General features: G+C 54.4%; 1 protein-coding gene across 4 annotated transcripts; it reads right to left on the bottom strand.

Annotated features, from left to right (window-relative positions):
- Nucleotides 1-10,065: 10,065 nt before the first annotated feature.
- Nucleotides 10,066-26,329, bottom strand: PPCDC (phosphopantothenoylcysteine decarboxylase). 4 transcript variants are annotated; one of them, XM_032194871.1, is made up of 7 exons: nucleotides 26,036-26,329; nucleotides 25,656-25,948; nucleotides 24,500-24,666; nucleotides 20,189-20,284; nucleotides 17,660-17,788; nucleotides 15,456-15,624; nucleotides 10,066-11,252 (listed from the first exon to the last, which is right to left on the bottom strand). In XM_032194871.1, the coding sequence occupies exons 3-7, from the start codon at nucleotides 24,650-24,652 to the stop codon at nucleotides 11,167-11,169; spliced, it is 633 nt and encodes a 210-aa protein (XP_032050762.1). In that variant the 5' UTR covers nucleotides 24,653-24,666; nucleotides 25,656-25,948; nucleotides 26,036-26,329; the 3' UTR covers nucleotides 10,066-11,166. The 4 variants fall into 4 exon arrangements, with proteins under 4 accessions (XP_032050762.1, XP_032050764.1, XP_032050765.1 ...); XM_032194873.1 differs by having other exon boundaries at nucleotides 25,705-25,948; XM_032194874.1 differs by having other exon boundaries at nucleotides 25,811-25,948.
- Nucleotides 26,330-26,339: the final 10 nt, after the last annotated feature.

Here is a 26,339-nt window from a genome sequence, read left to right as displayed (position 1 = left end):
TGTGATTCATCTTTTCACGCGCAGCACCAACCGAAATTTGGGCTGCTGGTGCACCAAAGCGGCGTGCTTACAGTAGATAGGAACTTTAAATATATTTGAATATATAGAATAGGACACGGGCAGTTTGGGGGAAATGGTCTTTGGGGGGTGATGCTGAGCTCGGGTACTGCCAGTGACGCTCGGCCATGGGGTGGGTGATGGGGGCTGAGCACCCATGGGTGCGCCGCTGCCAGCCCCCCCCCCAGCAGCCCAGGAGCAGATCTGCCTGCCCCAGCCCGATTTCGGCCGCGTGTGGTTTTCAAGTTGTCTCTTTGAGGCTTCGCAGCCCCGGCAGTGCCGGCAGCTATCTCTGGGTTCATCTCTTGGGCAACTTTTATCTGCGGTTCGCTGCCTTTGGGCCCCGGCGGCGCTCAGGAAACGTGCTGGCTCCAGATTGGGCTCGTTTCTCCCAGCTGTGGCCAGGATGGGACCCCAGGGACCAAGGAGCAGGGCTGCAAGCCCTAGGGTGACAGGCAGCTGGGATGTCCCTTGGATGCCCCAAAAACTACAGCATCGTGGCACAAGTTGGCACCCAGGGGGACCAGCAGGGACTGATCCTGAACTTTTCTGTCCCTACCAGTGGGGACAGCCCAGTCACCTCCCCAGGGAGGTTTTGCAGCCCCACAGCTATGCACACAGGGATCCTCCCTCCTAAAATAAAAAACCAAACCAATGTCCTCTGTGGCTCTGCAGATGGAGCCTTCATCACTTGGCGTTGGGGGCAGCTTCTGACTGGAGCCTCCCGTATCGACACGCTCATAGGGTCTTGGTTCCTCAAGGACCCAGGGAAATCTGGGGACAATTTCTCCAATTTCTGCCCCGCACCCAACTGAACCAACCCAAGGATGTCCCCATCCCTCCTGTCCCACCCCTCCGCTCCCACCCACGAGGTGGCTTTAACCCCATCCCAGGGCCTCCAGGCTTGTTAGCAGCTCTCACCCTGGAGACACCCCTGGAGGTAGCCGTGTCCTCCATGAAGCCCTAATTATGGAGCTAATTGGAGCCAGAGAGCTGTGCAGCTGCTCTTAATTCACACTTTGCCCGTTCCCCATGGAGCGAGCCGGGTCTTGCATCATGCAAGCGGGATGGAGAGAATCGGAGCTGCTGCCTCCTGAGGACACGAAGCCCTCAATGAACTCCTCAGGGCCCCATTATTTTGGGGCCAGGAGAGGTTTCCGAGGTCCCAAGGGCCCAATGGGGCAGCTGGTGGTCGCTTTGGGGCACGGCTGGTGGTGGCCACCTCTGGACGAGGCACCGCCGAGCTTCTCCCTTTACACTCCCACTACCCACGGCCACCCCAGGAAGGACGAGACCCAGTAAGACCTCACTGCGGATGCAGATATCATTATCTCTGGGTAATTATCTGCAGATAACGAGATATCCCCCCGGCAACAACAGAGCAGGCACAGACGCCCAAGGGATGCCAAACATGACCATGAGGAGCTCGATTTTGTCTTCACTATTTTTTTTTCCGTGGTGATGAGAAGTTTGGAGGCCCAGATCCCGTGTCCCCCTGCTCAGCTTTTCCTCCAAAATCTCACTGTGACACCAAGCACCAGCACCAGGGGTGGACAACCCTCTGTCCATGCAGCTCTGCTGCCCGCTGCGAGGGACAATGGGCTGGTAAGGGGCGAAGCGAGTGGTGGCTTGATTTCTCCATGGGGTTCAGAGGACATGGGGCAGAATACGGCCCCTGGAGCAGCTCCTGGGGCTGAGCACGGCCACCCCAGGCCTGCCTGCCCCGTCTCCTCCTCCTTGCCCAGCTGTTCCTGCCTTTGTCCTTCCACCACCTGTAACCTGTGAGATCAGGGAGAGCATCCCCAGGGAAATGATCTGGACAAAAGAGCCAAAATGAGGGGGGAAAAATGTAGTAAAGGGACTTATTTCCAGCCATAGAGATGGGTGTGGCCCCAGGGTGGTCATGTTTTAGCTAGCCAGTGCCTGGGGCTGGCCCCGTGCACTGGGTGGGATGTCCCTGGGGGGCTGCACAAAGGAGCCAGGAGGAGATGTCAGGGGAGTTTCTTTTCCAGGAGCAGGACCTGTCCTGTCCAGGCTGGGGTCCCAGCCTGGGACACCCCGGTCTTGCTCCTTGGTGGCTTTCCCTCCTGGGATTTTCTCCTCCCAGCGGCGTGGAGCAGCAACTCCTTTGGGTCGCTTTCAGCCTGCCGGCTGCCAGCTCAGTTTGACGGCCCCAGATCTGGCAAAAGGAGAGGCAGGGAGCAGCCACCCCCTATTTATCCTCCCAGGAGTTGCCCCTACCCACCCCTGTTGTCTCTCTTCCAGTTTCTTCCCCCACTCTTTGCACAGAAGCCTTTCCCCCTCCTTGCGTTACATTCCTCCAGGGATGGAGACCAAACCACCCGGGGCAATAAACAGATTGTTATTAGCATAGGGTTAAAGGGTTTGGGGTCCTGGGCCGTGTACAGGGGATGAACCTGAAGCCGTTCCTCGCCTTGGGACCCCGCCAAGCTGCCTTGGCCAAGTGTCTCCTTTTCTTCTTTCTTCCCTTCCAGGCTTTTTCCGTGCCTGGGTGTGTTTCCACGCCGCCAAGCCGGATGGAAAATTACTGCTCTGCCCTGGCAGGGCCAAGACAAGGCAGAGTTCCCTGCTGGAAACCCCCCTGTGGTCCCACCCCAGCAGCGTGTGGTCACCGCACCCCTCAGGGCCAAGCCTGGTGACACCCACAGCTGTCCCCAAGACTCGGGGACACGCCACAGCCTCGGCCTTGAGCCATCTTCTGGCCCCACAGCCCGGGGAAATGGGGCAGGGCGGAAAGCCCCAACACCATGGCCCTGCACCCGCATGCGTGGGGCGGCATGGAGGGACCCCTCAAGGCTCTCCATGGTGGAAGATGCGCCTCAGCCCAAAAAGATGAGGCAGGAAAACCCTTTCTCTGACCATGCGGCAGTCTTTGGTCATGCAAAGCCAACTGGAACATCTTCCACGGGGCGCGAGCTCCCCGGACCCAGGAGCTGGCATTGCCAGCCAGAAAGGCCAAGCCCGGGTGTCTGATGCCCATAAAAAGAGCACATCTGCTTGGCAGGCACTGAAAACCCATCAATCACCTCCAAATCTCCTTCTGCCCACGCAGCAATTTTCAGTGCCTGGAAGGAAAAAAAATTTAAAAAAAAGAAACAAGTGAAGTTCTTGGTCGTGCCCAACACAATGTTTCAGATTTGGGCCCAACATTTGAGCTGTGGGACCTCCTCTGGCATGATGCTTTGGGGTCGGAGCTCTTCTCCCCTATTCCCCTGTCCCTGAGGTGGTGGCTTTGGGTCTCGCCTGCCAGTTTTCTCCACCAGGAAACCCAAAGGAAGGATGTCTAGAAAATTGGTGGTGGTGGGATCCCATAGACATGGCCACGCTGCTTCTCCCCCTCTTTTGGGGATCTGTTCCCCTTTGGGGGGATCTCAGCTTTCAGGGAGTGCTTTTTTTTTCTTTCTCTCTCTTTTTTTTTTTTAATGCTGTGGTTGGTGACTATGGAAAGGGAATGAGTTCCCCGTGGGGAGGCTTCACCCACCCATGTCCCACCTCGTAGGCGAGCGCCCAGCAAGCAGCAAAGCCTGCGGGGGCTCCATCCCTGGCAGCCCTGGGCTGCAACTGCTGGGGCACGCCAGCAACACGGCTCCCAAGCGTGCCTTTGACGTAAAAACCAGGTGAAAAGCCTTGGAGAGATAAGGCAGAAGCCACCGAAGGGAAAACAGGGCTCCCGCGGGGCACCACACTGCCAACTGGGGCAGGGTCGGCCGCGGACCAGATGCTGGCAAAACCCGAGCACATACCTACAGGGATGCAGGCTCAGGGCCGGATGGAAAAATCAATAGGGTTACGAGGGAGGAAGGAATAAAAATAAGAAAAAAAAATCAAAAAACCACACACCAAAACCTTGCTTTTGGAGGCAGGTGCCAGGAGATGTAAGGAGCCTGGTGCGCATCGGGCCCAAGGATGTGCAAGGCTCAAGAGACACGTCCCGCCGTCTAACGAGGCTGCCTAATTTGCATTTTTGTTTTTTTCCATGGAGGGGGGCAGCCCAAACCCACAAACTTTGTCCCCGAGCAGGTAATTAATGGGCCGGGCTCGGTTTGCTCCACTTTGGGAAGCCCAGCGCAAGGTGCGGCGGGCCCCGGGTTTTCCAGAGCTCTCACCAGCGGCCGCTGCCGTGGGTAACTCCCAGCCCCAGGCTCCCCGGCGGCACAAAAAGCAGCACCTCGCCCATCTCCGGCAGCTCTCCAGGAGGCGATTCCCACCCCGGGTGTCCCCGTGATGATGATGGTGGTGATGAAGGCTGACGGTGGCCGTGCCACCTCCGATTCCCCCCAAGGCGGCCTGATCCAGCCCCAGCCCCGACCAACCCCATCCCATGGCTCAAGCTGAGCCCACGGCACGAAGCAAGAGGGATTTCAATTGTTTCGTTTTGCCTCAACATGAAACTCCACCATGCTGAGCCAGGAAGCTTCCTGATGTATATTTTTTCCCCCAACAGCCTGCAGCAAGAGGGGAAAATTCCCCAGAGCCTTCATCCCTCGTCGTACCCGAGGGCAGCAGCATCTCAGAGGCTTCCTGGTCGGCCGGTCCGACCTCCTGCCTGCTCCAAGCATCTCCTGCTCCTTCCTCAAGCAGGTCAACGGGTGGCCTGGGGCTGGCACGGAGATGCAGCACGCAATGTCCTCTGTGGCCACGTGGACCAGAGGTTGGTGACACCGAGCACGGGATGCTCATAGGGTGGCACCCGGCCTTTGGCATGGCGCAGTGCCCGTCGTCTTCCTCCCCCTGCAAATAAAATACAAAGTGTGGGCGATGTAAGGAGCTTCACCTCCAAGCCAGGAGGGGGAAAAAGGAAGGGTAAGGCAAGGATCTGCTCCCAGGCGTGGCTGTGGAGAGAGGAAGAGGAGAAGGGAGACCCTCGTGGTCAGCGAGGCGGGCAGGGCAGGCGGCTCTCCTGTCCCTGGTTGAGCAACCCGCCCCCGTCCCCAGCTGTTTGCAGAGAGAAAAGGTTGAGAAATGGATTGGTTGCGCAAAGCAGGCGTTAACACGTCTGCAGCCCCAAAAACAACAGAAAGGAGCCCACGTTCCTGCAGAGACACCCATCCGCTCCTCCCAAAATCCCCGCCGATGTCAGCTCCGGGAGCGTGGGCTCCGGAGGAGGACCGGGAACATCCCTGCCCTCCTCGCCTCTGGGCAGGGGCACTGAGCCCGGGCAAGGATCCCTTGGCTCCCAACCATGCTGGAAAGAAAAGGACTATAAGAACACGAGGGTGTTTTGCACCATTCTCCATGAGGATGCTCAGGAGAGGGGTGTCCCAAAGCTCAAGTTTTGGGGTCTCCATCGCCACCGCCTCCGTGGCAGGAGCCGAAATCCAGCCCCGGCACATCCCGGCTTCGCAGGAGCCGAGCGAGCCAGCAAAGCAAACACTGGCAGAGAGCTCCCGAGCCGTGTAAACAAACAACCAATTAAAAGATGAAATAAATCCCCCGGGTACGTAACCTTTCTATTTAAGCACCGGCCAGGGCTGGAGGAGCTCCAGCACATCCGACCCAGCGCCGTCTGTGATCTCCCTGCCCAGCCCCGCGAGCCCGGGGCTCCTCTGGGATGAAAGCGGGCGGCTTTCAGGGAGCGGCTTCACCTTTCTGGCATTTCTTTCCCCCCCAGTTACACCTTTTTTTTTTTTTTTTTTCTTTTGGTTTAATTCAGAGGGAAGCCCTCAGCCCCTTTCCACACCCCAGAGGGGCAGCAGGGATGCTTTTAAAGGCGAGGGAGGGAAAGCAGCAGGGAACCGGTGCTAAAAGCCCCGCACCTGCAAGGATTTCACCACCTGAGCACAGCACCAGGGCCCAGAGCTCCTCTGGGCAGCCACGGGGGCAAAAAACGAGGCTGGAGGCAGGAGGAGGCGCTGGGACAGGGAAGTGAAAGAGGCAGAGATAGCGCTGCCACCCTTCCCACCGCCGCCTGCAGTAATCACAGCCGCTCTCACTTCTCCCTCGCTGCCCCCACGGTTCCTCCGCAGGCGGGTTTTGGTTCCTCTCCGCTCCCCCGCCACCTTCCCTGTTTCGAGGCCGAGCCTTCAAACCGCTTCAGCTTTTATTTCCAGTTTCTAAACCGCAGGGATGCCGCCGGTTCCCATGGCCCGTGCTGCTCCCTGCCCGGTCCCGGCACCCGCGTCCCCTCCGGGAGCTGGGGGCAAGGCAGGGACGGAGATGGCCCAGCCCAGAGGGGTGCCCCGGGGGGAAGGATGGGGATGCTTTGGGCTCAGGATGGGGGTGCTTTGGGAGAAGAATGCATTTTCAAGGAGGACAAAGCTGGGATGTTAATAAGTCGGTGACTTATGCAGACAAGCACATCACCTCCCCCCCTCCCTCCAGCCCCAGGGCATGGATGGGAGCAATTCCTGGCTGCCCTGTGCCCGCAGCCCCCAGCACATGCTGGTAAGCCCAACCATTTTATTTTATTTTATTTTGTTTTTGAGAATCACTGCAACACAACTGGCATCAGAACGAAGCGTGGGCTCTGTTCTGCTTTTGTTAATTTTAGTGCCGACGCATGCAAACGACGGCGGAGAGTCAATATTGACTTTCCACTGAAGCAAGCGCCCGGGTTCATTGACTGCAGGGGTGAAGGCACTCCAGCAGCTGCACGGGGCTGATGCTCACAGCCCGTGGAGCACCCCAGGAGCCTGGCCACCGAGTGCCACCCGTGCAAAAAGGCTGCTGCTTGCAGCGCCGCGCACGCGGGGTGCAGGGACCCCGGAGCTCGGTCACAGCGGGGAAAATCCCAGCCCCAAGGTGGCTTCCCCGGAGGGAAAGGAGCTGCAGGTGGGAAGCCCCTGAGCAGGGCTGGCAGGGAAGGGCAGGAGAAGGGGCTTCCCGGGGGACACAGCGAGCCCCCGGCTTCATCTGCTGCCGTCTCTGCTTTCAGAGCAAGAGCTGGCGGCCAAAACCTCGCCGCCTTTATAAAGGGGCCGCGCTTGCCAAGGGCCAGGTCAAGGGGCAGGCACAGCAGGGTCACTGCTCGCAAGCAGCCGGGGCTTTCCCTGCTGCCCCCACCTCGGCTTGGCCCTACAGGCTCCTGGCCACCACCACAGGAGCTCCGTGCCCCCAGCCATGTGTCCCCGGGGCACATGGCACCGCACGGCATGGCCGGGGCACCCAGGGCACAAGCACTGTGCTGAAGGCTCACGGCTGTCAGGGGCTGGGGTTGCCCCCAGGTCCCTGCTGGGGGCTTTACCAGCAGCCCGGGGGCTCTGCCAGCCACAGAGCAGCTCTGTCCCGGCCGCATTCCTCGGCGTTGACGTGGTTTTCTTTCTTCCCCCAACCTTATCGCGCTCCAGTTTGTGCGTTGTGTTTCTCCAGAGCTGCAAAGCAGCCCGGGGAGCTGTGCAAAGCGAGCTGACTGCATGCCTGGGGGCTGCTGCTGCTCCTCAGGCAGCTCTGAGGCTTCCTGCGGGTTTTCTGCTGGCCGAGCAGAGGTCACCCAGCCCAAACCCTTTGAAGAGCATGAAAAAAAATGGAGCATTTCCCTAAAACGAGCACGTAAAATCATCAGTCGGTGTCAAATCATCTGGAAAGGATACAAAACAACATCCCACTGATGCAAGGGAAATGCAGGGTGAGACCAGGCAGGGAGCAGACTGCCTGCTCTCAGTATTTCTCTGTCCCCTCCGTGCAGCTCGGAGCATCTTCTGCCTTCGCAAAGGACCCCGGAGTACCTGCAGAGCAGGGCAGGACCTCTGTGTCTGGCCCGCCTGCACTCCAGCCCCTGCATGACTCCAGACAAGCACAGAAACACTGAGCAGCACGGCCCTGGGGAATTCAAGCTTCTAATTAAGCTCAATTATTCCTGGAAACAATTTTTTTTTTTTTTTCGTCTCTCTGCTGAGGCAGCTGGCCAGGGCAAGAGCGCTGCACCTGCAGGTTTTAATTGCGAGGCTGTCATCGTGGAGCAGGGCTATCGGCGCGCCTGGTGCCAAGGAGTCTGCCCAGCCTCACGTCCCTATCGCAGCACACGGGCAGCTCTCTCATCTCTCCCCACCCGAGAGGCCAAAACACTGCTGGAGGCGGAAAGCAAAGCCAGCGGGGTGTAGGAAAAGGGCTGGAGGAGGCAGGAGAACATCGCCCCTGCGGCTAGAGCTGTAGCAGCAAGGGTAAGCGACTTGAGGCAGCATGAAGTAGTTGTCGTGCGTCCCACACACGGCAAAATTCGTGCCCTGTCCTCCCTCTGCATGGGGCAGGACAGGACCACGCCGTTCCCATCCACCCAGGTGCACCGACCCGAAGCGAGGCATGCTGCAGAAGGCAGCCTGCCTGCCGCTCGGGGTCAAACCACGGCGGAGATGGGCAGCCCTCAGGGCTTTGTCTCCCCGTCCCTGAGGTGCCACATCCCTCTCCAGCTCCCAAATCTTCCCCCCGGCCCCGGCCCCGCTGCGGTCGGCGCTGAGCTGTGCCGGAAGGCACAGGGCTTCCTGCCGCCCCGCGCTTTCGAAGACACGAGCTCGCCGCGGCCCCGCTTGCTGCAGGCGGCGTCGGACCCGGAGCCTGCACGGCACGGGGACACGGCAAGGGATGTGAAGCAGAGGGAGCTCAGAGCTGTGAAAGGAACCAAGAAACACGGGGGTTTCAGCTCGATAGTATTTTAATTATTATGATCGTTGTTGTTTTTAAGCAATCTGCCTGATGGGTCACATTCCTCTGCTCTGCTGAAGGCTCCCAGGACTGAGGTTTGGGCCGCTGCTGACGCACCTCCTAGATCAAGCAGCAGAGGAGGTGCCCGAAGCACCGTGCCAGGAGCCAGGCTATCTGGCCACAAAGCAGCACCAGCACCGCTTCGCTCCTTCTGCTGCTTTTGCAGGGAGGAAAAACTCCCGATCCAGCCTTTTTTCGCCCCGAGGCTGCTGGCACATACCTTGCCATGGGTGGGGACGGCGGTGGCTGCGCCATGGGTGGAAGCGGCGCTGCTTCAGCCCTCCGCCTCCAAAGAGGAACTGAACTGTTTCTGATGTCTGCCCCGGAGCAGAGGCGGTTTGGCAGCCTTTAGCCCTCCCTGCAACGCTATCACGACCTGCCTCCCCCCAGAAGCACCAGCAGTTGCAGAGGATCACGCAGTGGTGAAATTCCAGCTGTTCCTGCAGCCCAGAGGACACAGCCCGGGCACGGTGTCCTTCCCTGTGCATTATTCAGGCAGCCGCCCTGAAGCCTTCCGTCATCCCCTCGGGCTGTGCTCAGACACACCTTTTCACTGCTGCTTTACGCATTTGCAGGACAAAGAAGTAACTCCTTGTGTTCAAGGCTCTCCCATTTCTTTGCAAGCCACAATTTAAGCCTCTGGGTGAGCCCCAGCGGCAACACTGTCTCCTTATCAGCTTCTTTCTCCCCCTGCAAATCCACAACTGGTGGGTGCTGTGATCACAAGCCCCAGATCTGCATGCTACCAGCCCAAACTCTGGGTCTAAAAAGGGCAAAGTAGGTTATCCCATTTCTGCTGACTTACCAGCATTCATGCTGTGTAGCATATTCTTTATTACATATTCTTTACAGGGGGAGAATGCCTGGAGCAGCAAACCAGCTCCCTAACAGCTGAACGTTTGTACCAAGGACGTGGTGTTTTGACACCGTGTGAGGAACACTGGGGGGTGGCTGCGTTGCCAAACCACAGAGGAGCAGGGAGGACAAGCAACCCTAACTCTGTGACATCCCCACAGCAGAGCCAGAGGACAGCCCGCAGTGTCCAGCGTCAGCTGCAAGCACCAGAACACGCTGCTCTGTGAGGAGGAGGCAGAGACCTCATGGAAATCAAGAAGCTCCAAGTAAAAACCTGCAAGGTGTTGGCGGCTTTCGCCATCCCCACATGAGCAAACTGCCCCAGACAGCACCCATGGGGTCTGGCACAACCCCTGGGAGGCAAAAGCTGGGACCTGTGGCACTGCCACGGCCCTTCTCGCGAGCCAGCAGCTCTGCTCACACCAGGCTCCTTCTGCCTTTGTTCCTAGAAGCTCGGACGCCCCGGCTCCTGGTCAGTGGACGAGACAAAACGGGAAAGTTCAGCGGTTTTTATTTGTGGGGAATAGATAAGGAGGGCAAACAGACCCCGATAACCCCTTCCCTCGTGCGCAGCAGTTTGAAGGTTGCCCCCCCAGGCAGGATGCACATTCTGTACCGAAGGCCTTAAATTTGGCTGGGCCTAGTTAAAAATAAACTCTGGCTCAGCAGTACCAAGCCGCGGCGACGTGTTCACCGGCGCCGTTCCCCCCAGGGGCAGGACCACGTTTCCGAGGAAAGGCTGCACTGGGGGAGCCCTGGCTGCTCGGGTCCGCGGGGTCACAGGATTTCCCAATTTCCCCACGCCAGCCTGTTAATGTTCAAGCCGGGGAGCGCTGTCAGAGGTAAGGCGTGACTCCCCTCCCTCGGGAAACACTTCCTGCCTGCAGCACGCAGGGGGGCAGGTGCCAGGCTGGCTCGCCCTCTGATTTCTCCATCCCGAGCTGGTCGGCAGACACAAAAGGGCAAAGGCTGATTTGAGGACTAGGGAGCTCCTCTACATCATTTTTTTTCCTCTGTCTGTGATAAAAAACAGCACACGTAGGCAACCATGTTAGGCACAAGCACCCCCAAAGCAGCTACAAGAGGCAATTCCTCGGGGGCAGAATGAAAAGCTCCCTGGTATTAAGCTCCCGGAGGGGGAATGCTTTTTGGACAGTGACTCCTGCTGGAAAGGTGAAGGCAGCACAGCCACAGACCACACTGGAGAGCGGGCACGTCCCCACACCCAGCTTCCCACCACCAGGCCTGGCACATCGCCCCCCTCCTCTCCAGCTGCCCCAGGGACACACGGGCAGCTCCTTCTGAGCCTCCTCAGAAAGGATCACACGAGAAACACGAGGCCGCGGGGCCTGGGGGAACGTTACTCCCTCGCTGCGAGATACCACAAGAGTTTTCCCACACGAAAGCAGCGTGAGCTCGGCCTTGGTTTCTCAAAGTCTGCAGCGAGGCACCAGACGTCGGTTTGGCACCAGCTGGGAGCCAACTGCTGCGCCCCTTCGGTTGGGGAGCCCGCTGCAGGGCCGCGCGCCATCTCGGCTGGGTTTCCTGTTGGCTTTATCTTCAGGTCCCCAGGAAGGCAATCGACAGGGCGAGCAGTCAGCTCTGTGCCGGCAGGTCCCGCTCCGTGACGATCCTCCGCACGCTCTCGGCGATGGTCCACACCTCTGCCATGGCACCGCGACCTGCAGGGCAGGGCCAGACACACACAGGGTGAAGCTCACGGACAGAGCACGAGGACACGCTGCCCCCGCCCCACCTCTGCTCCCCTCCACACTCGGCAGCCCTGAGGCAATGCAGAGCACACCTCGAGGCCGGGGCAAAGCTTGCTCGGTAGCCCCGTGTGTTTCCTCGTGACTCACCCCACAGAAAGCAGCTGTGGGGGCTGCAGGATGGGCTGGGGCCTGCCGGCTGGGCAGGGGTTTTGCGGCAGGGAGGAATGCCATCGGGGAGGAGCCGTCAGGCTGACTTCGCCTGGCTCCTACCTCACAAGTCTAAGCAGGAGCACGAGCTCCTCAGACAGTGAATGGAGGGAGGCAGGAAACCTCAAAAGGCAATTCATGTGACCTTAATGAGTACCTCATGTTCTGAATCATCTCCAAGGACAACTGCGCCTAACCCTCGCGCGGGGAGCTGCTCTCTCCGCTCACACTACCCCAGGAGTAAGCGTGCAAAAAGAGACCAAAAAAAGCACGTGGGTAACAGAACACCCTGCCTCCCCTCCCTCCTCCAGTGCAAACGCTGTGTGTGCTCGGTATTGTTTTGAAATGGTCTGTGACTATTTAAAAAAAGCTTGATTTCATACCATTCCTGTGACTCCACAGTTCGCCCCACATTACAGAGAGCTGCCCTGGATTTGCACTAGCTTGATTCTTGGGAGTAATTCTTGGAGAAGAGCGAGCGCTGAACAGAACAAAATGTAAAAGCTTTTCCTTTTGGGCTGGTTAGCTGCCAGATGAACATCTAATCTACACTGCGCTGTTGCTTCCTTCTGAAAGACTTTTTTTTTTTAAAGCTTAGAATGAAAGCTTTAATGCCAGAGATCCCTAAATCATCTCATCCAACCTCATGCACTCGCAGAGCTCAGTCTGTTCACTCCTGTCATTTGCTTGAGGCAAGCGCAGGGATACCTCCCCACCAGCACGTGTCTCCATTCAAAAGATGGGAGTTTCTGTTGGTCCTTTGTTCTGCTGGCTAATTGCTCTAATTATTTATAACATGAGCTTTATTTGCTATTAGAAATTAGTTCGGGGAGGTTTTGTTTCCCTTTTTTTTTTTTTTTCTGGTCCATTTACACAGTGGGGTTAGTGAGTGTACAGATGAGCAGCGCCCAACAGCAGGCTCCAAAGGACAGTAACAACTTGAGGAAAGATGGAGGGGAAGGGGAAAGGCCGTTCAGAACTGCAGAGAGAAGTGCTCTCTGTGGGCAGATCACAGCCTGACTCTAACTTTACCCTCAGTTTTCCAGTAGGGGCCTTGTCTGGGACAGAAGGCGTAACTGGATAGAACTGTGAAGGCTGGGGGTGAAGAGCAATACTTCTGGAAGGGCAAGAAAAGTGAGTTTCCCTAAGAAACACTCAGTAAGATCCAATCTCCACTCCCCCTTTTCCAGACCTCTAAATCCCAGGAGGCCTGAAGCACCCTACGGACAAGATGCAGGCAGATTTGGGTGCTTCGGGCCTCTTAATCTCGAGAGGAGCTGTGTCTGACAAGCCCTGCTAAACAAAAGACATTCCCTGACTGCCGCCTCACGGCTTGGCAGAGCTACACCCTTCAAGGCCCGCCTTTGTCCTCCATGACCCACTTCCTCCACGTCTTTGGCAATTGACAGCTGGATCTTTAGGTTTAGCTGAGAAAAAATCTTGCTAAACTGCCTGTCTTACAGCACAGATCGTGCCTACAGGTAAAATTCTTCCAGCGTGCCAAGCTCTAGAAACCCGGCCAAGGATGATGAAGATATTAGCAGATTGGAAGTGTTTTGCAACAGTAAATTGCTGCAGGCCCACAGGCTGCAAAGCGTTCCTCCTTGTATCACAGCACACAACCATCATCAAGGCCAACAGCCAGCAGGTTACATTTAGCTACCCAGTTAAGGGAGCATTTTAATTGTCAACTCGATTTCATTTGTTATTTTAACTCGTTTTTAGCCGGGCCTTACACCCAAAGCCACTCACTCACCAAGAAGTATCAGGTAGAGGTTGTAATACAGAAACTTGGTGGCAGCCAGGGTCTGGCCCACTTCAGGTGAGACCAGTCACACGAGTGGAGGAAGGCGAACCTCTCACCAGCAAGTCAAACCACAATGTCAACAGACAAAACTGGTGCAAACTGAATCTCTTTTCTTCTGCACCAGATGTGAGCTCTGCTGCCTGCTGTTTGGGTGAAAGCTGGGCAAACCCCTTTGTGGATAAAACCCACAAGACAGAAATTAGCTTGGAAGAAGAGGCTGTAGGGTAAAAGGCCTGAAAAAAGAAGGGGGAGAAAAAATGTGAGCGGTGGAGACAACTTTGGGTCTTCAGAGAGCTGGAGTGCATTGCTGCTTCGCCATAATTTTCTTACACATTGCCAGGAAAACCCTGGCATGTGCCAACAGGAAAATCTTGCTGCAAATTGACTCAGAAGCACGAGCAGAGCAGAGTCAGATGTGGCTCCTACTGGCCCAACTGACCCTACCACCCCTCTCCCACGAGCTCCTTCAGGAGTTTGTTCTCACAGCAGGTTTGCACGGAACGTGAAGCAGCTCCCAAACACCTTCTGGTGTGGTGAGGTAACTCCTGCTCAACGCTGCTCTGCTCTGCCACTCCGAGCTACAAACCGCAGCAGTTCACGTGCTGCTTCTCATGTGGCTCGCACATCCCTGCCGCAGGGGTGGCAGCCCCAGGAAAGGAACAGGGCAGAGCAGCAGAAGGTGGAAACCGCGTTTGCCGTCCAGCTCTAATCCATGCGGGTCCCCTCACACGGCCCTTCTGCACCCCACAGCCCCACCTGTGGAAGGGGGACGCCTCTTTCTGCTTCAGGTGCGTGGCCCCACACAAAAAGCACGTTACCCGTTGGGGAGCAAACATCCGAGTGCCACTGGAACAGAGGTCCCACACAAGTGCTAACAGAGATGAAGGCAAAGCTCCGAGGGACCAAGAGGCTGTGGCAGATGGCCTTTCCGCTTCTGCCAAAACGTCTGTGTGGAATGACCTCTTCTGGGCGTTTTCCCTTAACATGATTACAAGTACGCAAGAAATTTGATGTAATCAGGTCTAAAACCCCAACGGAAACATCACTGTCCAAGACAGTTTAGCTGATGCCTGAGTTACTTGACTACGCTTACCTAACTGTAAATATTTCTTAGTCTTCAGCTCAAGAAAGCATTCTCTAGAAGCATTGCACCTAACGACTCACACACTAAGAAAGCCAGCCCTAGAATTTAACCGTTAAGAAGATTTTAATATCCTGTCTTCACTGCAGGCTGCCTTTTGAGGCATCCAGAGCGGTTAGGATCTTGTTATAATTGGGATTGTAAAATGAAAGGATGAGTGCGTTGCTGTGCAGGCACATTTGCTATTACAGCTGGAACTGGGTGACATTTCACAATTTTTCCAAAAGAAATCTCAATGAAAGAAGAGAATCCATTCATCCAAGTTGCTTGTTAAAAAAAAAAAAAAAAAAAAGCTTCTCAAAACCTCCCAGAAGTCAGAACATCTTCATTTAAACCAGTCTGTAAAACACAGGCGAGACCATTTTACTTGGCAGCGTAAGTTAAGACTCGAAACAGAGTGTGACAACGTTTCCTACCCCCTTCTTTCACTTCACACAAGCCCAATGTCAAAACCCCAAACCAAAACAAGATTGGAAAGCTGATCTAGCTGAAGAGTAACCCAGGCAACAAACAACAACACATGGTAAATGCACGTCCAGCTACACCCTCAGCCACATCTGCAAAGCGCTTATCCTCAGTGGCTGCTCTGAGGGATAAGATATTATCCCCCTGGCAGAGACGAGGAACCGTGGGCTGTTTTCATCATGTCTCAGTCTCAGCAGAGGGCAAGGCTGGGACACCCCAATCCCAGGCTGATAGTGCTCACCACAGAGCCTTCCTTCTGTCTGACCTGCTCTCTCTGAGGATGGGCATTTCTTTTAAATGTCTATCTAAGAGCTCGTCTGAAAGCCTGGCTTGGGTGGTCTCATGAGACTGCTGGAAGATTAATCAAGAATAATAGGTGCCAGCTAGCACAGGGCAACGTTTTGCCTTGTTCATACAAACCTTGGCAACGAGCACCTGCTCTCTGCAGTCCAACACCTTGCGGGTCACAGGGCGAAAGAACGGGGCACCTCCCCTCAGGATATTAGGGGCACTCGGGCAGCAAAACAGTCAGATGACACACAACAGGACTGACCTTCGTCTCCACACACGAGTTTCTTCACCACACAGGGGATCTCCGTGTAGCCAAAGCCCTTCAGCTGCTCCACCTGCTGAGCCGTGATGGGATGTTCCCACATGGCTGTGTTCATAGCTGGGCAGAAGAGCAGAGGCTTGCGCAGGTCCCAGGCACGGATGACACAAGTCTGCAAAAGAAGCCAAGAGGTTGGGCTCTGGGATGTTTTCTTCCCTCATTCTGTCTCACCTCTTTGCTGCACAGAAGCGCTTTCCCAGCCCGGCTATCACGAGAGGGCCAAACGCATCCATCTGTCAGCGCAGCTGGACTAACCCGTGAGCAGGTCCACGGGGCTGCTACTAATTTGTGTTACATTCCAGCAGAGCTCCTCTCTGACAGGCGAGGAGGACGAGGGAGGCTACAAAGAGAAGAGATTCCATCCTACGCTGGATCAGAGCCAAGCAAGACATCCCAGTCGCTGGAGCAAACCACGCTGGAACGTGATGCATGCAGCCAGCCCTTGTGGGAGACCAAGAGAAGCTGAGGGGTGGCCACAGATCGTATCAGCTACAGAGAAATCCCCAGGCAACGCTTCAGATAAGCCAGCTGTGGAGCTGAACAGAAAGAGCTGGCAAGTCAATCTTCTCAAGCAGCACGCCAACTGGATCCCCAACGGCTGACAAGGGAAGCGCTGCCGCTTCCAGCATTCACAAGCAGGATTACACGAAGCTATCTGCGCTGCTGCAGAAGATGCTGGTAGATTATAAACCACCCAGCAGCTCCTGCGTGCTGCAGAGGCTCACATCTGAGGCCGCAATAACATACAGCTTCCAGATAAGCTCCTATCACCTCATCTCCTTCGAAAGATAAGCAGTGGTTGCTCTTAAACAGTGCAGTGCCCTTCAGTGTCCCTAGCCCTGCCAGCTCAGGGATGCAGAGGGAGCCTCCCAGGCAGCTCACACTGCTGCAGGGGCTCTGCTGGGTTCACAGCACTTCGGAGCAGGCTGCCCATCCTTTTTCATGCCCTGTGATCTGAACCCTTTGTGGCACAGGGGAAGTCTGCCAGAATCTGTTCTAACTTGCTAACCAACGCCTCTAGCACTTGCTTGTCTTTACCGGAGCCACCTCTTCCCTTCCCAAAACCATCCAGGACTGGCAGGGGTTCGTGAAGCCGTGTCCCTAACACCCTTCCTGAGCTCTTCCTCTGTTGGCTGCGGTACAAAGGGGGCTCAGCAGGACAAGACGTTGCTTGTCCCTCTTTCAGCTCTTTCTGGCTTCCCCGGATCTCCAGATGCTGCGAGGGCTGTAGCTCTGGGTGTACTGTGCTCATTTGTAGGCACTCTTTCTTACCTAGACAGCTAAGCTAGTCGCATACGGCTCCCCAGCCAGAGCTGATGTGCAGCCCTCCATTCTTAAATCTATGGATTTAGGAACGAGGTACCTAAGGGGTGATGCAGCATTTGCACTTCTGCAGCTTCCTGGCAGATCTTCCAGGTGCTTTATACATATAACCTTTCCTGATGATGGCTCGACACAAGGCACTGAAGCTACACAAAAGTTCCTGCTCACTGAACTGAGAAGCACGCTCTCTTTTAATACAGTTTCTGATCAGTCTTTGAGCCAGAGCACCTTTAGTTCCAGAAAAACAAGCCTGAACAAGCAAAAAAATGAAATAAAATACCATAGCTGAAACTGGAAGGTACGTAAGTGTGCACATGTTTGTATTTCTGTGCTATGCAGTTAGGTGAGGGAGGAGGTGAAGTAGCAGGAAGTAAACAGTTTTATCTGATCTCACAGGTGTCTTTCCAGCTTACATCTAAAAAATGCAGAGAGGAACTCAAGAGTCAGAGAGAGAGAGAGAGAGAGAGAGAGACCGTGATAGAGAGAAAACATGATAGAGAGAGGGTGGAGGTAGAAGGAGAGAAGGATCATCCACTAGAAAAAGCAGGACAGGCACAAAAGAGGGACTGGGAAATAATGGAAGACACCGAGATAGCCCAGGAATGGAAAGGAATACAGGTCAGGGAAGGAAATAACAAGTGTTTGAAAAGGATCGGGGGAAGCACGTTGGCAGAACAGAGACAAGCATACGAACTGGCAGCAGAACATGCAAATCTTGACGCTGCTGAAGCACAAGAGTTTCCATGAAAGAAAGGTCAGACAGACCAGCACTGGGAGGGGAGGGAACTGAGGGGCCGCTCTCGGGCAGAGCTGCAGCTACTCACCAGCAGGTTGTCACAGATCCCGGTGGCGAGCTTTGCCAGGGTGTTGGCATCAAGAGGGGCCACCAGCATGAGGTCGGCCCACCGTCTGAGCTCGATGTGCAGGACGGGGTCCGAGCGGCCCTTCCACAGCTGGGGAGGAGACAAGATGCAGTTACTGAACCCTCAAAACAAACAGCGGGCACTGCACCGAGCCCACGGCAGTGGCTGCAGCCTCAGCTTCGTTATCCTCACGTCCAGCAACATCTGACTATGCAGGGGGACCGGGGACTGCAGCCACAGCGCTCCCATTTCTGACTTCCCACCTCCTCCTGTGAAGGCTGCAGGGCAGCGGCGTTTGGGAAGCACAGCTAATGGGCAGTTTCCCCACACAGCCAGCAATTTATGCATCCAACAACCTGGCCAGCTCCCAGCAAAAAGCTTTCTCCATCCACATCCCCCAGCTTTGCAGATACCCAGCATAAAAGCTCCCTCAAGATGTAGTGCGTCTGAGAAGCCTGCTGCATCCTATCAGCCAACCAAACCCAGACAGGACCCAACCAGGGGGAATCTCTGCTGGGGAAGCTGCGTGCTGTAGAAGCCTTACCCCTCTTTACTGTCTTCTAGGCACTCTGAAGCCATCCACTGGCTTTTAAAGAGGTTCAGACCCCTAACTGACCCCCTTCTCAGTTAGGAAACACGCTCAGAGCAAAGTAAAGCCACACAACTGAGCGGGGAGCAGCCTCTAGGAGGGATTAGGTTTGGCCAGCCAGGCACTTCCACCCTCGTGGCTCCCCACAGGCACTTCTATCCTCAGTTAAGCCCAGGGGGGTCCCTGCTCTGCTTAAGAGCACATACAACTGGGACAGCATCAAGAGAAGCAGCAAGCAGCACTGTGTGCTTCATCCCCAGAGAGCGCACAGCCCCACCAGGTGTGTCAGGGCCATGACCTGTTCCTTCTCTGAGTCACTGGAAACCACAACAAAAAGGCAGCATCCGGAAAGCCGGTGCTCCCTGACACCTTTCCCAGCTCTTCCACTCACTTTTATTTTTTCTACAAGTGCTGAAGGTTGTAGTTTTATTTTCAGAATAGAGCATCTCCCAGACATGCTGAGCAGGCTTATTTGCTACCCTGGTGTCAGCAGGGCATGCTATAAAGGCTCCAGGTCTCCTTTCCAGTGTGCCAAAGGCCCATGGAGCCTGACTTGCACCTCCACGGCCACACAGGGCTCCTCCTGAACAGCTTTGCCTGGAGCTGCAGCATCCTGGCACCCAACAGACCTCTGCTGATCTTCTAGACCAGCCGGAGAGCTTCCTGGCCATTGCTCCCCTCCACATGAAAGCAACGCTTGCGTGCGAGTGCATCTGCAAGAGAACTGCTAAAGGGGAGATCAGCTCGCGCTCACATCAGTGCTGCAAAGCTGAGAGAAAACATACAGAAAAACAAATGTCGACGTTTATACATCTCTCCATCCCAGAATCTCTCAAAGCACATCAATAAAACCATGTTCAAGAAAAGATAATTCTGTGGGGAAGAGACAAAAAGATGCCACTGGCCACTGTTATTAGTGGATCCTGCGGGATGTGCTCATCCATAACTGGTTCGAGGGGAAAAACTGGTGAAAAAGGTCAAGTTGACAGCACGCTGCTAAAATTCAAAGGACGATGGACTGATCCCTTCCACGTACACACATCCACGTGGATGCCTTTTGAGCTACACACACTGCTGCCAGCAGGAGAACGTCTCTTACAGCCAGCTGCCCGCCACAGGGGCAAGAGGAGGACACTGCAGCAGGCCCTGCTGGCATGAAACTCCCCAAGAGAGGCGGCCCAGCAGGCGGCTCAGACGCAGCACACGCCAGCTTTGGGGCTCTCCAGAGGCACAGGCAGATGCGGAGGACGCAGAGCAAGAAGCTGCAGCACGCAGGCAGTGGTGGCTGAGGTTACCCAGCCGGACACCGAGCTGAGCTCTGAAGCAGCCTGGGTAGTTTTGTGATTGTCAGTGGTGCTGGCAGATTTAGCATAGGCAGCGAGAAGGAGAATTCAGCTGCTGCCTTCCTGACGAGTATGAGTCATGGCAAGCAGCTGACACCCTCACCACCACTTTGCAGTGGCTTTCTTGACATTTCCTGATGCTCCTCGCAGCGCTGCAGAGAGCTGCTAAGCCCAGGGTGGTGAGAGACCACTTCTACCCACAGTGCCTGCTGCAAGCCTGCTAGGGCGGTACCAAACCCTCTGGTGCAGCCACGGCCGCCTCGCTCACCTCTCCGAAAGCCCTGCCCCAGAGAATGCAGCGTGCCAACAAAGAGGTGAGCCTCGGCCAAGAATGTAAGGAATGTGGTCCCTCATGAAGAGAGGCTTCGATTTGCTGTTCAGCACTTGAACAACGGAGTGAAACCTCTGCGAGCCCTGCCTGCTGCTGAAGCAGGACCCGTTGGTCAAAGCAGGAAGCAGAAGGCCCAAGTGCATGATGAAACAACTCGAATCACAAGACACGAGGCTGGAAGGGCCAGGAGAGGAGCCCTTGCCCTCTCCAGAGGTAGCACTACTCACCTGCCATTCGTCTTCATCGCTATAGAGGGGGACAGGAATCTCCTGGGGGTTGTAGAAGTGCTTTGCCCTCTCAGTCGTGACCACCTTCACCTCCACCTAGGCAGAAAGCAAAAAGACAGACCAACAGTTACGCCCTGAGGCCAATCCTGCACAGGAGGGCTCGAGCAGCAAAGATTGAGAAAGATTCGTGGGTCCGCAGAGGACGTTCCCCTGCTGCGTGCACGTGCTCTAACCGCACCTACCCCGAGCCGAAAGGTCAGGCTGCTGGAGGTGCTGACAGGGGCCGAAGCCTCGTTTCATCGCCACCCAGCAGGTGATTAGTCACCGCCTGCCAAACTCGTTCACACGGCCAGTTCACGGCCGGGACAGCAGCAAGCGCGGAACCGAGAGGCAGAACTTCAAAGGGACGGCACGGAGCAGCAAAGCGCAGCGCCACGAAGGTGCCCTTTAATCAGGAAACGCCCGCCGAAGGGAGCAGCAGAGCATCCTGCCTCCGTGGATTCCCTCAGCCACCGCAGAACGGGGTGGCGTGCCCGCACACGGCCCTGCGGGATCGCTCTTCCCACACTCGGAGCCAAGAGGAAGCACGGTGCTGAGCTGCCACGGGTCCTGGCAGCTGGGACCCGGCAGCACCAGGGCAGAGCAAGCCCATCCCTGTGGAACAAGGCTCCACAAGAAGCAGCGGCTCAAAGCTCCTCTTGTTTCCCGGGGCGTTTGTGAAGCAGCAGGATGTCGGCTTACCTGTGCCCACCGTGCCTGTTACGAAAGTGATGAAGTCCTGTCTGCCAGGCAGAGCCTTTGCTTTGGAAGAACAAGCATGATTTCTTGGTCTTTGTTACATTTTTCCCTTCAATTCCTCTCTCTGCCTTGATTTCTTCCACCCCTGCCCCTCTCTCTTGACAAGGGAGGCACCACCAAAGGCGGGGAGGTAGCTACAGACTACCAGGCACTATTTTTACAACCACGTTAACCCCCCTCGCTCCAGCCAAGGGCAGCAAGCTGGGGCAGTGCCTTGCAGCTGCTGCGCCAATCAAGGAAAGATGCTGGAAACAGTAAAAGCTCTGCGCAGGTACGGTCACAGCACAGGGCTCCTGCAGCTCGCACAAGGAAAAGGAGACTGCATAAAGTGCCTGGGGGTTCTCTCCCAGCTCTTAGCCAAACCTGCCTGCCTTACGGGAAGCCAGCTGAGCCTTCAGGTCCATGGCATGCACTGGGGAAGTCCCAGCATGTCCCTTGGCTGTCTGACACACACAGTTAGGAGGTGCCAAGGTGCCTATGGCAGGAGATCCTTTTATTTCCTCCTGCAGGAATCTTAGCAGGTGGAAAAAGTGGAATTTGCCCCAGTTTCTGCACGTCCCACGACCAATTCTGTGCCTCTGACAGGTGCCACAAGTGGCTGCTGATGCACCTCACACCACCGATAACCATAAGGAAATAATTCTTTTCCTCGTTATCACCCCGTTCTGACCGTGGTCTGCACCTCGAGACAGCTCATGGCACCACCCACGCCGTGGTTCAGTTACACCAGCAGCTCCCAGCTCCTGTGAGGTGCCTGCTCCTTTTTGGGCAGTCCTAGCTCAGAACCACAGCTGCATTTCTGGGGCTTTCGAGCGTGAAGATCACATTCACAGCAATCAACCACGTCACATCTGTATTAGCCTCACCTTGCAGAAAGCTGTTTGGAGCCAAGCAGCGATGCCACCGAAGGTGCTAACGCTGCTTTCTGCCATCCCCTGGCCCTCGAGGAGGTGTTAACCTCGCAGGCTGCAAGATACTATTTATTTGGTGATTTTAAAGAGTTTAAAGGGGTTTGTCTGCTCTCTGAAATGATACCAGTAGGCTGCATCTGTGCTAAAAGTTCTCACCAGCAACATTTGTTAGTGCTATTCCTATTTACAGAGAGCCATAGCAATACAAGGATTTGTATCTACCCCATGACATATTTTGTACCTTGCTGCTTCAGTTGTGCCAGTATCCAAAATGTTCTAATCTAGACCAGAAACACCTGGTCAAAAGACTAACGGATGCAAAAAAAAATCCACTTTACTTTTCTTAATTTTTTTAAAGACAGTTTCATAACCATCTCTGGTCTTAAAAAAAATAAATAAATAAAAACCTACTTCTTCAAAGCTGAAGCCCAGGACCAGGAAATGGCTGGCTATCAAGAACTGCGTCCAACCCACTACAAGGCAGAGCACAGCAGGGGGCTGTTCAAGGACTGTGCGTGGTGGTAACTCCACCACTCCCCCAGGAAAGCTGCTCTAGCAGTTTAATTATCCTCTCTGATCGAGGTTTTCAGCTGGGGTGGGCTCCTGGATCCCTCGTTCTCTGCAAGTGTTTCAAGTCCCTCCAGCTATGTTGGAAAGAGATCAGTGCTCTCAAGATTGTTTTAGCCTACATAGTTTTTCCTTCTATTTACCTGGCACACCCTCTGTTTGACTGTGGATATCCCTCTGCTTAAGCTCTAAATCTCTCTGGCCCCACTCACAAACTTGCGCAACGTGCTTCAAACCTCCAAGGCCAGATGACATCCAGAAGCTTCAGTAACAATAGCTGTCACCTGAAAGAAGTTTGCTTTCTCCTTTCTTATTAACTAACTGATATCCCATCGATGTGATTCTTTGGCTTTGTTTTCCTGCCAGGCCACCACCCAGATTACTAGGGATCAGGCTGAGACAACGTGTGTGAGTCCAGCACAGCCACAAGTTCCCCAGGCATCCTGACAATGTGCCACGTGCTATCTCCTCACAAAAAAAAAATAAAAGAATAAAAAAGAGGCAAGGGTAAAAAGCTGTAAAGCATAAGCTGGTGCCCTATGGATTCCCTAGATCTTCAGAGAGCTTAAAAGACAGTAAGACATAGCCGTGTCAATTATCACCCTCAAGGACACGTTAAAGCTTAATGGGTGCAAAATTGTGCCACCAAGTTGTTGGCTGAGAATCATTTTAGCAGAAACAACAATTTTAAACTGCTCCCATTTCAAACTTCTGGCTGCATCTCTGCTGGTACCAAAGCCTTCCTCCGCCTCTGCCCTGCTTCCCAAAGTTCTGCTCTGTCAGTTAATGCAGCAGGCCTTAAACTTGACTGAGAAATTACGCTGACTTCACCCACCAGGCTTTAGATCAGGCAGCAAAATCACATCAAAACTGAGTAAACAAATAAATTTAACTAACAAAACTGTTATGAGAAGCTCCTGGACAGGCTGAATACTCATTCGTCTTTTATTTTTTTTATGCAACACAGCCTAAAACCAGCAGCCACAAGGCCTGCAACAGATGTCACAGAGCACAGAATTTAGGACCAGCCATCTGTGGCTGTTAATTATGCATCAAAAGCCAACAGAGAAGCAATGCCCTTGATCTCGATTCCTACAACAGACCATTTGCATTCTTCCTGCCACCTCCAAAGGGTGTCCCCAGCACCAGTAGCAAGGGAAAAGAGACCACAGCGAAGTGGATCCAAGGCAAGAGGACCAGAGGACGCGTGCCCTGCATCCCTTGCTAAGAGGACGACGGCTGGAGCTGGCTCTGGGCTGGTCACCCACTTCCTCAGCACCATTTGGCTTCACCCCCCTGCTCCAAGCTAGGACCTTTGGCCTCAGTAATGATTTCAGGTCAAAATCATTTCGAAAGGACATTCAGCAGGTACTGTAACCAAGAGCCGTGGATATTTAAGTGCGCACTCTTGCTCCTGCTTCTCTTTCATTTTGCTGCTCCAAAACAGACACTTCGCTTCTTAAAAGCTCCAGGCTTCTACAGTTTCCCCTACCTTCACTCTAAAGCAAACGTTACCACCCTTCCTTCCCTGACTCTAGTCACTAGTGGCCTCTGCTGGACACCTCTCTTACTCCTGACAACAAACTCGACTTAAAAAATAAATAAAAATGCTCAGACACATATACTGGCTCAGATCTCCTGTTTCTACTAGATCTGGTTGCCCTTTGCTGGTCAGATGGCAGCGTCCCTCTTTGTAAAACCCATGTCGCAGCTACCAAAAATTGCAGGGTCCTAATTAAAAACGTTAACCTCCAAAAAGCATCCACCTGTGTCTGCAGCCAGGGCTGCCCAGGGAAGTATCTAGGAATAGTCGCTGCCCTTTAAACCTAATTTCAAGCTAAAGCTTAAGTGTAGAGAAGTAAGAAATGATATTAAAAGAAATACTGATTTTTAAAAGCAGGAGAAACCTGTCCCAAGTTTCAAACTAAAGGGCTCAAGGCCAGATGGAACTCTTCACTTCAGCAGAAGCCATACAGTCTCTCCTGGAAACCAAAAAACCAGGATAGCACCAGCTCTACCGATGAGATTTACTCACCCCAGGGATTTTCAGCAATTCAGAGATGAGGAGAGGCAGCTTCAGGGCAGCCACACTGCCAGTCACACCCACCAGGACATGGAATTTTTTCTCTGGCACAGATGAACCCGTTTCTGCAGCTGCCTTTGGTTCTAGAGGTGAGAAGGGCTCCATGGTTCAGTCAAACTCTAGGAGCACAGAAACATAAAAGAATTTTAGCACTGAGACCTGCACAGCAGGTACTCCTGAAGTACTCCCAAAGACACAGGTCTAAGCGTGGGCTATGCAGGACCCAGAGCAACTCGGTCTGATGCTGAGCATTCAGGCCCTGATCCACAAAGCTTTTACGTACTGGCACTCCTTTAAGCACAGGAGTAGCCGGACTCCTCCCATTTTCCTTACGTACTGGTTCTCTGGGATAACAGTAAACAGAATGCCAGAAATTACACAAGCTCGATTGCAGTTGGTAAAGCCAACAGCCCCCAGAACAGAAATATGCCCTCGTGTGGTGGACACGGTACAGACTGCAGGCAAGACACGCAGCCCAGCTGAGTTGTGCTCCCTTCACGCTCTGTGGAGAAGAATAAACGCAGGGAGACATTTCAGGAAGTAAAAATTCGGGGGGGCCTCAGACAAGCATTAGAGCTGTACTGCCCATCGTATTAATGCATATTTACAGTAGCGCTAGGAATTACTCTGTGTAGATCGGGCAAAAAAAGACCCAAACTGTGCATAAAACATAAACCAAACCAGCCACCATGTGCAAACACTGTAGGAATGTGAAAGCCAGAACCGCTCACTCATCCACCACTGCCAGCCAAGGCTACCTACAGGCCTAGAGGTTGTTTTTGAAGGCATGTGTGGCAAGCAGAGATGATTCAGGATGCTCTTCTACCATCTCTGAGTGTTCTGCCACACTGATAAGTCACTAACGATAAATCACTCACAAGTATTCTGTCAAAGAAAAGCATACCTCTATAGAATCCATATGAACGTCTCTAATAAGTCTTGAAACTAACACAGAACTCTCTCATGTAAAACACCTGAAAACTGTACGTTAGTGAAGGCATCACACCAGGATTCAAACTAACCTCATTACTCAGAGGAAGTTACCTGGAAGCATTTTCGGTAAAAGAGAGGAAGGAAAAAATCTTAACACCAGCTTTATTTTACGCACCAGCTTGGATTTTGGAGTGAGGTAGCTGGGTTCCCTGGAGAGAGTTTACCTCTTGGTCATTCCCAGAGCTCACTCAGATCCAAGTTTAATTTAGGATCCTTCACGGGGCGATTCAGATCACGCTCGGACAACAGCTACACAGAAGCCTGACCCACCGAGAGGCACAAGCACCAGGATCCTCGCTAATTGCCTCAGCCTCTCAGCTGAGGCACAAAGGGAGCCACACATCCTTTCTCCACAGTCCACTGGGAATTCATACGTTGTGCTCGGGGCCCTGGGGTTTGTCAATATGGCTGGAAAAAAAAAAAAAAAAAAGGGCAAATAAACAAAGAGCTAGGACAGGAGCACAGTTTCAGCTTGACCTTCCAGGCGCTGCCTACCACGAGAAAATACAGAACGGGATGCTCAGTGCACGTAGCAGCTAGGGTGGTCTGATACCAGAGCGACACTTCACGTGCTTACCTAACGAAAATTAAAGCTATTGCAAGCCGCCCAGAGATGAAAACTCTTATTAAGTAATGATTAATTCACCGAAGCACCCCCAAGCTGAGCTGTAGGACACAGGACATGACGGCTGCTGGCGCTGGAGGCACCGCTCCCTCCTCTCCCCCTCACAGCCCAGGGAGGGAGCTAAGCGCGAAGGGCGCACAGAGCAGGCGGCCCCTCAGCGGCGTTACCGGCTCC

Source organism: Aythya fuligula, chromosome 11, assembly GCF_009819795.1.
Source record: "Aythya fuligula isolate bAytFul2 chromosome 11, bAytFul2.pri, whole genome shotgun sequence".
Lineage (NCBI taxonomy): Eukaryota > Metazoa > Chordata > Aves > Anseriformes > Anatidae > Aythya > Aythya fuligula.
Note: the sequence above shows the minus strand (reverse complement) of the source record. Positions and strands in the feature narration are given on the sequence as shown.